The sequence below is a fragment of the Argiope bruennichi genome, chromosome 4 (genome assembly GCF_947563725.1).
Source record: "Argiope bruennichi chromosome 4, qqArgBrue1.1, whole genome shotgun sequence".
Lineage (NCBI taxonomy): Eukaryota > Metazoa > Arthropoda > Arachnida > Araneae > Araneidae > Argiope > Argiope bruennichi.
In genome coordinates this window covers 47,942,585-47,959,967 of record NC_079154.1, presented here as the reverse complement: position 1 = coordinate 47,959,967, position 17,383 = coordinate 47,942,585, and the positions used below count along the sequence as shown (strand labels likewise).

Genomic DNA, 17,383 nt, shown 5'->3' with positions numbered 1-17,383 from the left:
GATGCAGCGTTACAATTTCTCTTAATTCAAAAATTGCGTAGTTTAAGGACTAATTAATGACATTTTTTTTTTTTTTTTACTTGGAAAATTTAACAGATTGAGTTTTAATTGAAAGTTTGTGATCAAAATCAAAATTTCATTCCATTTGCTTTGTTAAAAATAATTTACTGAGCTGCGACTGAAATCGCATAGTGTAAAGTAGTTCATAAAGAAAAAAAGAAGTGGCGTAAATTATTCTTCAAGGTTTTTAATCCTAAATATCTCTAAGATCTTAATTATTTAATGGGTAAAAGGCCGTTTAATTTCTTCAATAATATATTTTTTTAAATTTTGTTGCATTCAGTTATTAGCTAAGGGCTTTTAAAATGAGGGAATTATTTGTGTCTAGTTGTTCTATAAAAGGCAATTTAAGCCCTAGCAAGGACTTGGAGGTCATCAGGGATCAATAAATCACTTAAGAACCGTGTCGAAATTCTACACCTCAAGGGGAAAGTGTGACACTCCCGAATTGCAACGTCCCTTGAACCCAACGGAAATTCGAAACCACCCACCCACCCACCCGTCTTCTCGGCCGTAAAACAACTTCTTTCGCCTATTTTCTCCAGGCTTGCAATTTGAGTTACATTTTGGTTTGGTAAGTTAACTGTCCAAAGACCACTGACAGACGCCTCTGACCTTTGAACCCTCCTCGCGGTTAGCAGTTATGCCGACGATTTTCCTGGATCACCACTTTGAAGCATTTGATATGTAAACTATGAAAGGATAAATCATTTACTGGATCCGCTTGCACTAGATATGTGTTTACGCTATGGAGCAAGCAACAGTGGACCACATAATTGGATAAGCTCCAAACTTAATGTAAACACTTGCCCATCATGTTTTTGATAAAAAAAAAGGATAAGATTCGGCTTAGATGGAGAAGTTTTTGCTTTTGAACAGTTTCTTTGAAGACACAGTTCCTTCATTCTGTCTCTTAGTTCTTGTTTTTTTTTAATTACTTTATTTATGTTTGAAGACTTTAGATTTGTGAATTCTGTTCCATCTTTGTGTAGTTTCATGCGAGGGATTTTTTTTCTTTTTCGAACATTAATTATTTATTGTTTAGAGTTTCCTTCTTTGGTGTTGATTGGTATCCCTTTTTTATGAGAAAGTAATGAAATTCTGATGATGTTTAAAATAAAACATATTAGGCAATTCCCGTGAGAAATCTCGATTTTTAACATTTTTTTTTTTTTTTTTAAGTTGAGAGCTCAAAGAGCGAATGATCTACTAATCAAATGTATAAAATCGAACTTAATTTATTAAATATTTGACTTTTTCATCATACAAATATGTTCCATGCATTTTCTGCAGTGTTTTATATATGCAGTGGCATATATAAAACAGTGTTAGGGCTCTGGCAATATTTAGGATGAGGTTCATTTTATAATCCTGCAGCTTAGGACAGTGGTAATGCCCATGTGCTTATTGTGTAATCGATTTGGAGGTTTGGAAAACCTGGAAACCCTAAGCCATTTTTCATTCAATATTTTGAGGATGAAATTTATCTTTTGGTCAAATGGTTTCAATATAAAGCCACCATTCAATTATAATTTAATAATTATTATTTTCCCATTTTTTTTTTCATTTTGTGGAAAGCAAAGTTGAAAGCAAGCTTTCCTATGCTGTTTGGCGCAACTAATAAGAATATGACTATTTAAACAGTAGTATTAGTTTTAAATTATGCTTTCCTAGAAGCTGAAATTATAGTTTTTGGTTTTACTAAAAAGAAAGGATTATTAGCTTAATGTTTTCTGCAAAAAGACATCGCACATTTTTCAGTGCAAAAGGAAAAAAAAAAAAAACTTAAATGGTACTAAGAATGTCAACAAACACAGCAGCATGATAACATAAGAAAAGAAGTAGCTCTGATTTTATTTATTTTTTATTTTTATTCGACAATCATTCTCTAATACTATATCAGCAAAAACAAGATAGGGACTCGAAACCAAATCTTGACCTACAAAACTCGTTATCTCATTCAAGCCAATCTAGTATCAAACATGCCTTTTCCCTATTTTTAGATAGTGTTAGCGTGACGGAAAGTAAAAAATATCATAATCTATAGCATGTTACAGTTTCTGGTTCCGACTTTTAAGCTATTGCAACATTAATTAAAGATTAAAAATCAATAGCCAAAACATGACATTAGTAAAAAAATAATACTGAAGTTTTTCTCTCAAAAAGATTTTTTTTCGGGCGTATATTTTTTTAATTAGCAAGATGCAAATCCATGACTAAAGAAATTATTCACATAGAAGTTTCTCTCAAATCCATGTCTTTAAGGCACATTCTTTTTACTTCGCACTCAAGACTTTCTTAACTATGTATACTGGAAGTTTTTCTGTGAACCATTTCTATATTTCTCATGTTATTCAGTTAATGTAATGTGCAAGATCAGCAATTGACTGCCTCCGTTGGCAAATTTAAGATGTCATTCATAGTCAAGAGAGTAACGTAAATCTTCTTCGAAGCTGTGATGTCTTTCTTTCATTTATGCAACGGATTTTTCGTAACTAGCTTCGCATTTCAGCTCAGCAAGTAATCCAATTTCTTAGAGGCTTTATGTTGCGTAAGCTACACGCTTTCTTCATGTTTGGCTTTGGCAGTGTAAAAGACTTCAACTGGAAATTTTGTTGCGTATATTATTACGAGCTAAATGTAATTGATTATTCTGGACATATAGAAATTTTAAATTTTGAATCAATCTTTAAGTGTTAAATTTATTTATTAATCTTATATGAGCTTATTATTAAATATTTGTTAGTTATTATTTAGTATGAAATCCTTCAACGAATGAAAGTCTTTTTTTTTTCTTTTTTTTTTCAAGAAACATGTTCTTTCCCATTCAGTTTAGTTGTAACATCTGTTACATAATACTTGTATTTTTGATGAAGAAAGCATTTTATTTTCGATTAAATGTTTGGATAAAAGAGACTTAGTTATTGTCAGCTGTATTATTTAAATCCAAAATATGTTGAAATATTATATATTTAATTAAAGATTATTATTATTTTTTTTAAATTTAATATCCGAGTTAGGATGCTTTTTTGTTTTGTAAAATACCATTTGACTGAAGTACATTTAACATGAAAAATGCATATATTTCATATCAAACAATGTAAATAATGATATCGATTTACTTTTGTGTGACCTGTTTCAATTAGAAGACTGGATTTTAAATTGCCATCAATATTTTGACTCTCGAGTTACATTAAATCAATTCTTGTGAAAAAGCAATGGCTTACCATAACTACGCAAACCCGAATGTATTGAAATAAATACAACATACATGCGCGTTGCCGTGTTTACCCAAACAATGTAATTCAGCAATAACTGTTTTTATTGCAAGGTGTTTTCATTTAAAGAACATTTTGAAGGTATCCAATAAAAACCCGCCATAGTCTCTAATTAATTTGCAAGTTAGGCGAATAATGCACATTAAAATTTCTTAAATGATATTAATGTTATTTAACTTTGGAATATAATTTTACTTATTTAAGTATCGAATATATATAATATTCAAAGAACTAATCCCCTATTGCAGACCAACCCTTATTTCTTCAGTCTTCAACTTATTCTCCCATACCTTCCTTTGAAGAAGCTGCAACCAATTTCTTCGTGAAGATTCGCGTATCTAACAGTTTACTCTCTGTGTATATCAACAAGTCGGGAAAGGAACCTAGGCACATAATTTTCCATGTCAAGCAAGGTGGTCGTAAGGTTTAGAATTTCATGCTTTCTCCGACTATTTATTTATTCGAGTTGAGTTGATAGATTTATAGTGTAACGTGGACCCATGGGCCCACATCCACCCTCTCCCGGTTGTTTGATGGATGTAAGTACTTGCTGGAAAATATTCCTCAACTCTTAGGGAGGTCCCTCTGGTGATGAATGGGGACTCGGTGATTATGTGGTCTCCGTTGGGAATTCGGGTACTTTTTCATCAGAGAGTTTATATGAAAAGATATTTATTGTTAATTTTTTTCCCCTCAGTTTTAATCCAGCATAAGCGTAAGTGAGTGGCAAGTAAAAGAAATAATAAAGTTCTGTTTATAGGATTGGGTGGATTCAGCTCTCTTTTTACTTCTATGAGATTTCAGATAGATCTTTCTATCAAAAAAAAAAAAGTTTTTTTAAAATCAGAAAGTGCATTGAAATGTTTAAAATGAAGCTTCATTTTAATTTGTAATAATATGTTAAATGAATGATCTGGTAGAACAGTTTTAAAATTCATTTCATTCTTTTTTTTTTTTCATTTGATTTATTCAAAGATATTCATTGGACTTTTTTTTTTTTTTTTCTGCCAATTTGTCTGTTGGAATGAATATTTTCCGAAATTGGCAGTTTAAATTATTTGATAAAATTAATAGCTATAAAAATGTGAAACAGTTAATTAAAATAATTAAATCAAAAAATTAATTAGAATAGTAAATAACTAAACATGGTTACCTCATCAAATTTTATCGCGTATGCAAAAGCTTTAAAATTGCAAAGACCAAAAATAGAATTAGCAATTAATTTCAGCAGTATTATTTTCGGCATTCAAACCCTTTTGACTTAAAAAAAAAAAAAACCTTAAACTTGAACTAAATAAGTATTTCCTTAAAACTAAATATCTTCAAAATAAGATATCCAATTAGCTTTGCAGAATTTTTAGCCTAAAAGAAAATTGAATAAAATTCCTTTAAAATTTTCATATTCCGAAACCCCATTTTACGAATTTCCAAATCAATAAATCGTGTCTTTGCAAGAACTTATATTTTTATTCTATTGTACGGCTCGACAACCTTAATTTTCATGATTTATAAGCTTCACCTTCTTTGACCTAAGTTATTTATTAACTTTGCCCTATTTGTCCTGACAACATTAAGCACTAATGTCCAAAACAGATCGTCAACTTCCGTACAGGTGCAGGGAAACTGTCTGTCTGTTCGTGTTTTTAGTACTATTCTCACTTTCTAGCCAGAGTGAGGGTCTTTAGGGTGTGTCTTAAACCATTTCCATGTGTTAATGGTTGACAGGAGAGGAAAGGAGGGTGTGGGGTAAACAATAATGAGCGCCTTCACTAACAATCTCCGGTTTCTTTCTCAAGCAAAAAGGGAAGGGGATGTTTATCTAGCTCTGAATGGCAGCGCAAAGTCCAGGGCAGAGGAAAGTTTATTGTTTGCGGTGATTATGCTTGCAATATGAGTCACGGGTTGAACTGAATATTAACAGGGCATCTCGTGTTACAAAATATGCAGATGATTGCTGTAATTAATGCCTTCAAACGAAACGAGCTCATTTTCAAATAAGAGTTAATGGAACCACATGGGTTGGTAAAGCAAGCGGTAGGTGTTTCTTTTTCCTCTTCACAAGACATGTGGATAAAAATGAATGAAGATGGTTGTTGCAGTTAATAAGGAATTTGCAGATAATTGCAAGTGCACAATTCTGCAGATTCTGGTAAATTTACAGATAATTATTGTATTTAATGATTTCACGAAATAAATTTATTTTCAAATAGAATCCATAAAGTATGTGCGGAAGGGCTTTTATTTTTGTAACGCAAATTAATGGAAATGATCGGGGGGAATTTAAATATTAATATTGCTAAGGAACATCTTTATGTTGCCAAATATATTTTCTCTTTTTTTTAAAAAAAAAATTGTTTTACTGCCATTAATTAATGACTGCCCTAAAAGAAAATCTCATTTAATGCTATTTGAAAACATGTAAATTTCAATCGGAATCAGTTTTGGGTAGATTCCTATAGGAAGACTACCCATTATCATGGTTCCCATGACAAGACTTCGGGAAAATTTCTTCACTTCTTTACTGATCATGGTCTTTTAGAACACAAAACTGCTCTTCGTTCAAAAGTTTATCTTGTGAACAGGATAAATAGAGTAATTTTGTTTGAATTTTAACTGGCTTAGAATATGTTGTTAGAAATTTAAAGTTCTAAGTGACCCTTCTTTGACCCTAGAGTTTGTAAGTGACCCTTCTAGCTATGGGGGATGGGGTGGAAATGGTGGGGTTGAAAGTTTTCATTTTGCTGAAGCTTTCTTAATATTGAAGGTCGGAAAATAAATCCAATTCGCCAAACTAGCGCTTCATTAAGGTGCACAACTTTTGTACTTAAAAGTTGTTCGATAAGTGCAATATCATAGATGATAGATGTTATCAAAAAAATGAGCTCATAAAACAATTCATGTTCATAATCATAATTTTAAAAGGTGTGAAATATAATTTTTCTTTATCATATATCTTTTAGGTTTTGCCTATGGCGATGATTCTCTGAATGCTAGTTATAACAACAATGTTTCTCGCGCGTCCTTTATTAATCATATTGAACCACAGCGTGAGCCAGCTAGAGAATGTCGACAATGTGGACGAGACATGACTCTTAGAGGTGGTTGCTACGACTGCGATAATTGTAATGAAATGAAACCAAAGAAAAGGAAAAAGAAAGCACAGGTAAATTATGAAATGTTAACCACTGTTTCTTTATAATTGTATAACTAGTTGTTTCGTAATCCAAAATTTAAAAATATTGTGCTTTCGCTGTTGTAATCCAAATTTGCACAGAAGCAAAAAGAGAACTTGGAACATTTTTCCTGATTTATAGGCTTAATCGCGATTATTATTTGGCACAAAATGTATGCGAATGATAGTATGAATGAATTTAACGAGATTAAGTATTAAGTATTATTCTCATGGTATTAAAATAGTGATCATTTTGTTATCGATCTGATAGCTTGACTCTAGGTATCCAAAATGGGGATGTCAGAAATTCTTATTCATCCGCAGTTTTGTTAGAAAACCACTCCTTTTCATTTAGATTTCCCACTGGGGAAAAAAAAAAAAAGTTTTGTGCTGATGACCACACTTTTCTGAAGACAGATTGGCATCGATTCCGGAAGTACTTCCGGCATTCCTTAGCGGAAGTTGTAGCCACCGATCGTTTATTACAAAAAGTAAAATTAAAGAATATATAAAACTTTGTTTTTGTGTTTGTGAATAACCGGTCATATTTAAAAATCGATTTTTTTTTTATCTTGAAATTCTCAAATTTAGTTAATTCTGATCGATTAGCTACTTACTCGAGTTTTCTTTAAATTTAGAATTTTCAATAATAAATTTCAATTTTAAGATAATTAAATCATTTGACACCTATTAAATCCCAGAAGTAAAAATTATATAGGAGTGAATTACAAATTATTTCCATCACACTTTTGCAACATCCTGTATGTTGCATTCCAAAGGGAGAGGAGAAAAATCAAAGGGAGTAGTCTTTCTAAAACTCGCATACTTCTTCAACAAAATTTCGAGTTGGCAATTTTTATAATAGTTGAAAAATTTGCTGTATGCAAGAAAGAAATGAAAAACTAGTGAATACTAATTATCTTTATTTTATCAGATTTCCAGCTCCAGTCGAAAAGTTCAAAAGATATGTTGCTCCAACTGCAAAACGGAAACGACTTCTTTGTGGAGAAGGGATCCAAATGGTCTTCCTTTGTGCAATGCTTGCGGACTTTATTACAAACTCCACGGTGTAAGTAAATTGTACTTTTCTATATAAATGCATTTAATAGTACCCCAAATTTTATTTGCCATGTTCCTCCCTTAAATTTATATTTAAAAATTAATCAGCAAAATTAATTTTTTTATTTATAAAAACACATGTATTTAAAAGAAGATTGCTGCAAATTCTAAAGGTTGAAATCGCATCTTTTGCATATCAGCCTTTTTTTGCACCATTTTTAAATCCCTTGTTTCTGCAACGTTTTCTAGGTCAATAGATTTTTACGGAATTTCTTTATCCTTCCATAAGTGGAGCCATAGAGAAATTTTGTGGGCACTAATGGATTTCGAATGTAAAGGGGGAGGGGGGGGGTAGAAAGAACGTTAATAGGTGCTTAACGGAAGGTAATTGGGAGCGAAGGTATCAGTTTAAGAATCTCCTCTTGAGATGATTAGAAGCGGAAATAACCGTTCTCTTTCTGATTCCGCTTTTCATTCAAAATTCCGCTTTTCATTCAAGAAAGAACGTTAACAGGTGCTTAACGGAAGGTAATTGGGAGCGAAGGTATCAGTTTAAGAATCTCCTCTTGAGATAATTAGAAGCGGAAATAACCGTTCTCTTTCTAATTCCGCTTTTCATTCAAAATTTACGACTTAATTGATATTCGTGCTTGATTGATAGGTTAGTTATATCACTTAATTATCTTTTCAATCCAGATGTCATCCGTAACTCATCAAGTAAAGCAATTTCTTGACAAAATGTTGTTGTTCATTAAACGTTTTTCAATAGAATGATATATCTTGTTAATGGCTTGGTCTAGTTTGCCATATTAATCCTTTTAATGCCAAGTTCAGGAACTGTATAAACTTGTTTGATCGTAGAGATTTCAATGTGGCCTTAATATCATTTTTGGCTTTATTTTCATTTTCTTCTTATTCTAGTTTTCGATACACTTTTTTCAAAATTTTATATTTTTTATGTAATATGCATCATATATTCGCTTTCCAAATACTTTGGTTCAAGTGCCACCATTTTAAAATTTAGAATAGAAAATTCTTCAAATCTTTACCATTCAAAAAAAGATTTATTCTAAAATCATAGGAAATGTATACAAGGTTTATTTATGCTATTCAAATTAAAAGTTTGTCATGCTTCGTTATTGATGACTAGCGTAAATTTTTTTTATATAATTAATGTTAAAAAAATAAAATAAAGCTTGAAAATTGTTCTTTTTAACAAATGAATTGGACTGATTTTTTTGTGTTGTTTGTTGTTTCTTATGGCACTTGCCATAGGCAAGCCCGCTGTTCGAAGACAGCTGATTTAAGGCGAGGGGGGGGGGTAGCTCCTCTTGTTTCTATAGTAGCGCCATCTAGAGCCAAGAAAACGACTTAGCTACACACACGTCACAACCCTTTTTACGGGGCGGATTTCATTCACTCAAACACAGATCGTAATTTAGACCTGAATCAGAGAACGATCACCCCTGATCCAGTACCCCCAGTGGTATACTCTCGACATGGAGGACTTTGTGACCACGACAGATTTAACGCGCGTCAGCCACCAAGCACGCGGGGAATCTTCGGCCGGCTGGGTTTGAACTCGCAACCTAAGGGACGCGAATCCGACGCTCTACCAACCAGGTTATCCCTCATTTATTGCTTTTGAAAATTGAATTTTATTGCAAAGCGTTTGCTAATAGTTTAATTTTACGCAATGTATAATATGTACCAGCCTAGTGGTATTTATTTTCTTAAGAGGTGCCTTTTCCATATTAGATTTTAAAAATAATTCTTAAATGAGTGAATCAAACTTTGGCCTTATTTATATACTCCCTGGTCCAAAAAAAATTGCGCACATATATATTTTAATAATGCAGATGTATTAAAATCTCAACTACAATGATTATATATGCACATAGACATTAAAACTCCGTTGTATACAGTGATAAAAAAAATTACATGCATTTTTTTCCATCTTTTCAATAATTTTTATTCAAATGTGATTATTTATCCAATTTAGATGCACCGTCCTATAAGCATGCGAAAGGACAGGATCCAGAAAAGGAACCGTAAGCCAAGGAATAATGTGATAAAAAGTCCAAAGAGAAAACCGCCGTCCCCAGCAGGTGCTGCTTCTCCTTTGTATGCTGCTCGCAACAATCCTGCGTCCTCATATCCTGCTCCACCACCGAGAAATGTTCACTGTCGTTCTCCACCAAATCGTAATCCTGTTGTCTTTGTGGCTCATAATAATCCTGCTATCCAATTTCCTGCTCCTGCTGTTCCTAGAAATGTTCAGCAAGCGGTATACGTCGCGCAAGTTGCCGGTGCTGCAGCTGGTGGTGCTGCTGCAGGTAAATATTAACCATCTATTTTCTACAATAAAATTCGAGTGAAATTCCCAGTTTTATACTTCGATTTCTCTTTCTGCTGTAAGGAATAATATAGCTCTTTTTGAAAATGGCTACACAATAATCCTTTGCTTTTTAAAAAAAGCATTACTAATAGTATACTAAAAGTTAGAAAATTTTTTTTATTAAAAGTTTGAAAAATCACATCAAATTAAAATCGAAAAAAAAATAATTATTAAAAATTCCTTTTGAAATTTTAATCACATTATTATGTGCTAAGTGTTTAGAAACATTACGACTTTATTTTTTGGGTTATTGAGAGAAAAAAATAACCAATATATCGCCTAATTTTTAATTAAAATCTTTAAAAAAAATCGCTCATTGGTTCATATTTACATCTTCTAAAACTTAATTAAACCCAATTTAGTAGTTTAGCATCAGCAAGCTGTCTTGCAAGAAGGTAAAGATAATATTTCAATTATTCCTGCAAAAATGTCATCTTATAGATTTTGAATATGCAGTATTTCTTTTGCATATTGCAACGGACATATTAATTCCACGAATAGTCTATGTTCAATCGATTGCTAAATGTAAACATCCCCTCTTTTAACCTTTCTTCTTTACTCTTTTTTTGACTCAATAAACGCTTCCTGAAGCATACGCAAAAGCGCGGAGAATTTCGGAATCCGAGAATAAATGCATTATCTTGCAATTGTATGCTTGCTATTTTACACTCAACTAATATTAATTACTGCTAATATTAATTTATTATAAATTTTTTTACAGGTCCTTCAGTGCAATATCAGTTTCCACCAATCCAAGTTCAAAACGTCGCTCCTGCTTATTATATCCAAAACGCAGCAACTGCTGTTGCAGAAGATGACAATCAGGACACTTATTCACAATATATGGAGCTGTGATTTCCAATAGGTTGTTCAAATGACCAATAGCTCGTACAACTATGCAAGTCCATAAATGTATTTTTAATGAAATCCCTTGACATTGGGTCTTTTATATGTAACTATTTTATTAATGTACAGTTAGAATTTAGATCTTATGTAAATTCAGTTGATTATCTTATTGATTAGCATTAAGATAACATCTAGTCAATTTCATAAATGTTTTTCAAATCTTCTTAATGTTAAAATCATAATGACTGGCACTTATTAATTCTATAACATACTGCCCGGTGGCGCTTCTTATTATGAATCTGGTGACAATATTAACGTAATATCTAAAATAATTGCAATGAAAAACCATCTGCATAATCTGTTTCTCTTATTAGCTTTCATTGGCTGAGCAAAAGTGAAAAGTGCCAGAGACTTAATTTTTTAACTTTCCCCTTATTCTTATCGACTTCTTAATTTAAACATTTAAAGCATAACACTAAGGCATTATCAAACAGCAATTCTTAAATTATGTTACCCCATTTCCTCACTCTAAGTCATTGTTAAGTTCTGCAAAATGCAGTTTATTTCTACAGAGTATTTGAACGCTGGAATTCGTAATCTGCTCTGAAAAAATTGTTTTTAGGAAATGGATGACAACGTTGATTGGCGCCTAATATTTATGGGCAATTTTGATAAAATAAATTATTGAAATTTATTTAATTAGATACTGCTAATTACTGCAGATGAGTCAATACTTCCCCATACCTCATTTATTATAGCAGTTATTTGTAGTAGTATTCGAAGATGATGAGCAGTCAAAATTTGTGGTTGCATTTACATCGCTATATTTCTTGTAATAAATTGTGGGGAAATTCATTTATACATTTTTATGTATGCTGGTTTTTTTGATGTTATAAAAAGACCCTGGTTTTGGATGCAAATGGATGGCCCAAACTAGTTTTGGATTCTTCAATAAATGACGAAATAAAGTAACATCTTTAATCTTATTTGTGAACATTTTCTTATGCTTGAATTTGTCTATTACATGAAAACTAAATTTTTAAAAATGTGTGCTTTCTAATCTTTAATCTATGAATTATTATATTAAAAAATGATGGTCAAATTTGAATATTTATTCACTTAAGATCTTGATAAAAAATTATTTATTACTAAATGTCTAAAAAAATTTCTATGACTGTCTGAGCACAATTGTTGAGTATTTTTGTATTTTTCTAAACATGTGTTAATAAACGCATGCGTTTGAGAAAAGATATTGTAGTTATTGATGAACGTTTACAGAATTTGTATATCAAATGACTGAGTAATTTGACGGATTTTGTACATTGTTCAAATTGTTGTATATTATTTAATGTATTTTTTTGTCATGTATTTTTTTTTATCTTTAAATAAACATTGACGTTTTTACACATTTGTGTTGTTTTATTCAGACATTAGATTCTTAATCATACTAAACTATTTTAAAAATTAAATATATTTTTTTCCAATGATAGATATAATATTCTCTATAACTCAAGCTGTCTTTGATATTGTGTCAACAGAAAAAAAATCTTGATATTATTTAACTTTTTGTTTTTCAAACCAAAATAATAAGTGATTGATTGCAACACCAACTAGCAATCTGAAAGATATCAGAATATAGAAACGTAGCATAATACCCTAAATATAGTATAATGAAGTAAAAATATATCATATGAAATATCAAAAATAGTTTATTCTAAAATTATTTCTTTAAAATAGACATAAAAAAAATATTTAGGAAACTCGATATCATAATTTATTTTGTGATCATAATATAGTTATTATTCTAATTGAATATTTAATATCGTTTGACTGTTCGCTTATTTTTTTAAATGTTTTTAATGGAATATGTAAACAATAGTTGATTTAAAATAGTTTTATTACCCAAATTTAAAATATCGTTTGATAAAAAAAAACTTTCTCTTAACAGAATAACCTTTTAAAACAAACATTGGATATGAGGCTATGTTTGTGTTTTTCCCATATCAAAATATCTCTGTTCTGTGAATCAAGAAAATTCCAAAAGTCATGAAAGGTAGAATAAGTACTATTATAAATAGTAAAGGAAATATTTGTAACGGATATTTAATTTTCGCATTTTTATTTAAATTCTTAGAATAAAGATTAGATTTAGCATGTCTTTCTGTTGCTCAAGGGTACATACAGTGGCTCAAAAAATTGAGAGTACACCTTACTTTTATTTGATAAATCTGACTTTCATTATAAATAACACATTGCCGAGAAGAGCAAACATGTTTTAATTTTTACCCATAAAAAATGGTTTAATTTAGAGTAAAAATAAAGAAAATTCAACGAAAAACTTCTAAACTGAAAAATTTTAGAAGCATTTTAAATAAACATACTCAGATTTTTGCCTCAGAAAATTGAGAATACACCAATGAAATTTTTGTAATATTTCGCATAGAAACAAAGTGTCACTTTTAAATTGCATGTCTTTTGGCTCCTCTAATGGCCTCTAAACGTCATGGTACCGATTCGCCCAATTTTTGGCGGTATCTGAAGATATTTTATCCCATTCTTCTTGCAACACTTGTTTTAAATAGGTTTTGTTTTTAATTTTGTGTTTTTGGACCACTTTTTCGAGTATGGCCCACGAATATTTGATGGCATTGATGTCGAGGTACTGAGGTAGTGTGTGTAACTGCTGTTTATAATGAAAAAGACACCATATTTTGACGTTACTTGCATTCTGTTTGGGGTCGTTGTTCTGCTGGAAAAGGGAATTTCCGTCTAAACTCACATTTATGACATTTTCCTTTAGATTGCTACGACTATATGGTTCTTCTAACTTGCTGCAGAAACTTCTCAAATCATAGGCAAAAGTGTAAGTGCTGAAACTATGCGAAATGACATTAGACAAGCTGGATATAAAAGTCGCATTGTTAGAGAGAAACCGTTCATCAGCTTGCAAATTCTGATAAAGCATTTAAAGTTTGCAAAAACTCATTAATTGAAGATAAATTACTTCTGAAAGAAAGTTATATTAATTAATGGAAGAAAACTCAACATTTCTGGCATTGATAGCCATCGTACTGTATGGAGAAAGCCTAATACTGCTTTGGATCCAAAAAATTTAAGTCCTACAGGTAAACATGGTGGTGACTAAGTCATGAATTCCGGAGTAGGAAATTTAAGTAGGCTTCATCCGGAGTAGGAAATTTAATTCTTATCGATGGCATTATAAATCATATGGTTTACTTGGATATACTTCGCAGCAATCTAAAGGAAAGTGCTAAAAATTTGGGTTTAGATGGGAATTTCATTTTCCAGTAGGGCAACGACCCCAAACAATACTCCTAACTTCAAAATGTGCTGTCTTTTTCATTGTAAACAGCAGTTACACACACTTCCTCAGTACCCCGACATCAATACCATCAAATATTCGTGGGCCATACTCGAAAAAGTGGCTCAAAAACACAAAATTAAAAACAAAACCTATTTAAAACAAGTGTTGCAAGAAGAATGGGATAAAATATCTTCAGATACCGCCAAAAATTGGTCGAATCGGTAACATGACGTTTAGAGCCCATTAGAGGAGCCAAAAAACATGCAATTTAAAAGTGACACTTTGTTTTTATGCGAGATATTAACAAAAATTTCATTGGTGTATTCTCAATTTTTTGAGGCAAAAATCTGAGTATGTTTATTTAAAATGCTTCTGAAATTTTTCAGTTTAGAAGTTTTTCGTTGAATTTTCTTTATTTTTACTCTAAATTAAACCATTTGTTATGAGTAAAAATAAAAACATGTTTGCTCTTCTCGGTAATGTGTTATTTATATTGAAAGTCGGTTTTATCAAATAAAAGTAAGGTGTACTCTCAGAATTCTATGTGAGAACTTATATATGTTGAATACTTGATTGACTTTTATTGTATTAGAGAGAATTTTGTAATATTCGATGAAAGTTAGATAAAATTATATAATTAAGCGATTGCAATAATAAACGATAATTTCTTTTTATAGTTGTGAATAAAAAATATAAGTTTGTTATAGAAATAACAGATCTGGTTGTAATTAATTGAAAAGTAATGAATGTGGATAGAATAAAGCAGAGGTAATGATCTCACTGGAACTTTCTTCTCTGTCATCTTCTTATCGCATACAAATTAAATGCCAAAAGTGCTTATATATTTTTCACATATTTCTACTTGAGGTTTCGTAAAGGATGTCCCAAAATTAATGCAAGATTTGAATTTGCAACCATTTGTGCAATAAAGTATTAGCAATCCTATTAAAAAAACTATTTGACAACTGATAGTTTAGGGTTACTAGAAATGATGCGTTACACGATAGAACAACACGTTAACTCAAAATTTGAATTAAATAGAAAAAAAACAGTTCTTTTCCCTTTAAATTGTTCTATTTTTATTGAATCGTAAAGCAAAAGGATTATGCATGGAATAACCCACTGGCAAATGGCTTCCACGGCTTTGCTGGCACATAGGCACTTTTTTGTCGACATTTTCCATACCATTTTGCACAAATGTGGCTGAATTTCGTTGATGCAGCGTTGAATTTCCTCCTTCAATGCATGTTGGCATGGACCTTTGTCTACAAATAATCCCATAAAAAAAGAAATCCAATGGCGTTAAATCACACGATCAATTCTCAAATTTTTGAACTGTGGTCTCCAGACTTTCATTATTTTTGAAATATTGTTCAAAAACAATAAAAAAACATTGTTCTATCGTGTAACGCTCTATTTTTTACTAACCCTTAACTATCAGTTATCAAATGATTTTTCTTAATAGGGTTGCCAACATTTTACTGCAAGAATGGTGGCAATTTTATGTTCTTGGAAGAAGTTCAATAAGAAATCGATGTCAATCCAACACTTTTAACTTGCATTCCTTCTGAATAATATGGCGTATCAGGCAAGAATTGTGAATTTGGAGTTTAGAAAAGGATTGTGAACAATAGTAGCCCAAACACTATTGGAAAAAGAGTAGTAGTAGGACTATCTACATCAGTTCTTGCATAGAAATTTATCTATGTAGTTACAGTTAAGAGTAAACGCAAAGACAACAAAAAATGGGAGAAATGTCTCTGAAAATTAGAATGAGTACAGTACACTCCCGAATATCCAATTCACGATTATCCGGCTTCGTACTATCTGACCTCGTTTTCTTTTATTATAATAAATTGAGGAAGGAAAAGCTTAGCATTTGCAACATTGCCAAGACATTGGAAGCGGGCATCTGCTACTATCCTCCAGGGGTGTTTGTGCTCCGGGGAAACCCCGGAATTCCGGGGATTTTGAACTTCGAAATCCGGAAATTCCGGGGATCGTCGTTCAAAAGGAAGTAGGAATAATAATGAATTATTTATTTTGATCTGGGTAATTTTGTTTGCTTTAAAAGCAGAAAACGCAAGGTCAGTGTGTGTGTGGTGAACACTTTTCCTTTCTTTCTCCAAAGACAGTGATAATGCGTGAAAAGGGGGAAAAAACTTCTTTTTTGTTCTTTCCTTATTGCGAGTTATGACTCATTCCCCCAGTTCTCGGACATTCTCTTCTGGATTCTTTTCGGCAAAAAGGGAGAGACTTCGTTCGACCAGGTGTGCGATCACGTGACTCTGGGTTCAAAGGTCTTACTCTCCTGGCGTAGCGCCAATAAGTAGAAAAGGGGGATTTTTCGCCGTATTAGCTATTTGTCATTGATCGCTTCGCAACTTTTTTTTCTCCGCTGTGTAAAATTTTCGTTTCATTTATTGATGCACGTGTAAATTTTTCGTTTCGCTTATTGAAATATTTTTTTATTTATGTACGCAAGAGAATTTCACTATGAAATTTCTCGATATAAATAGTGATATTATACAATTAGAAGAAGGTGTCCGGAATGCATTTAGGTGGAATTGGATTGAACGGAGAGATGGGAATGGGGATACCATCGGCACATGGTGCAAGAAAATAAATGTTGCTGGACAAGCATATTGTGTTTTTCGTAACTCACTGCTGAAGTATGGTGGGGAAGGATTCAAGGCTTTCACAAATCATTCTAAAACTGTGACGCACATAAAATATTCAAAGTGCATTAGACATTCAATGACTTTAAGTAATTATGCTAATTTAAAAAATACTGATGACTTACTGGAGACTGATGCTCGGCCATTGGATATAGTGACAAGAAAAGCACGCCAAGAGGTATTAATAACTTCGTTTATCGCCGAGAATTCTCTTTCTTTCAATGTAGCTCCCAATTTAATTGAACTCTGCAAACAGTTGAGCCGCGATCAGACGGCACTTAACTCGTTGGAAATGTCCGGGACTACTGCATGTTATAAGATGAAATATGGGCTCGCAAAAAACTATTAAGGAAAATATCATTAAAGCTTTAAAGGAGACTCCATTTTCTCTAAATTTGGATGAAAGTACTAGTAATGCTCAAGAAAGTATACTGGCAATATTGGTGCAGTTTTATGACAACAATCAAAATGAAGTTGTAGTTCATCATTTTGCATCTCTAAAGATGGAATCTTGCAATTCAGAAGCTGTTTTTAAAGCAGTTGTTAATACTATTGAAGATAATAATA

At 31.8% G+C, this 17,383-nt stretch overlaps 1 protein-coding gene across 2 annotated transcripts in view; it reads left to right on the top strand.

Annotated features, from left to right (window-relative positions):
* LOC129966497 (mucin-2-like) overlaps nt 1–12,186 on the top strand; it is a 56,662-nt gene extending 44,476 nt beyond the window's left edge. For both annotated transcript variants that reach the window (XM_056080925.1, XM_056080926.1), the window contains exons 3-6: nt 6,299–6,501; nt 7,445–7,579; nt 9,572–9,905; nt 10,689–12,186. In XM_056080925.1, coding sequence (XP_055936900.1) covers nt 6,299–6,501; nt 7,445–7,579; nt 9,572–9,905; nt 10,689–10,822 — 806 coding nt within the window. In that variant the 3' untranslated portion in view covers nt 10,823–12,186. The remainder of the gene's footprint in view (nt 1–6,298; nt 6,502–7,444; nt 7,580–9,571; nt 9,906–10,688) is intronic.
* The last annotated feature ends 5,197 nt before the right edge of the window (nt 12,187–17,383 follow it).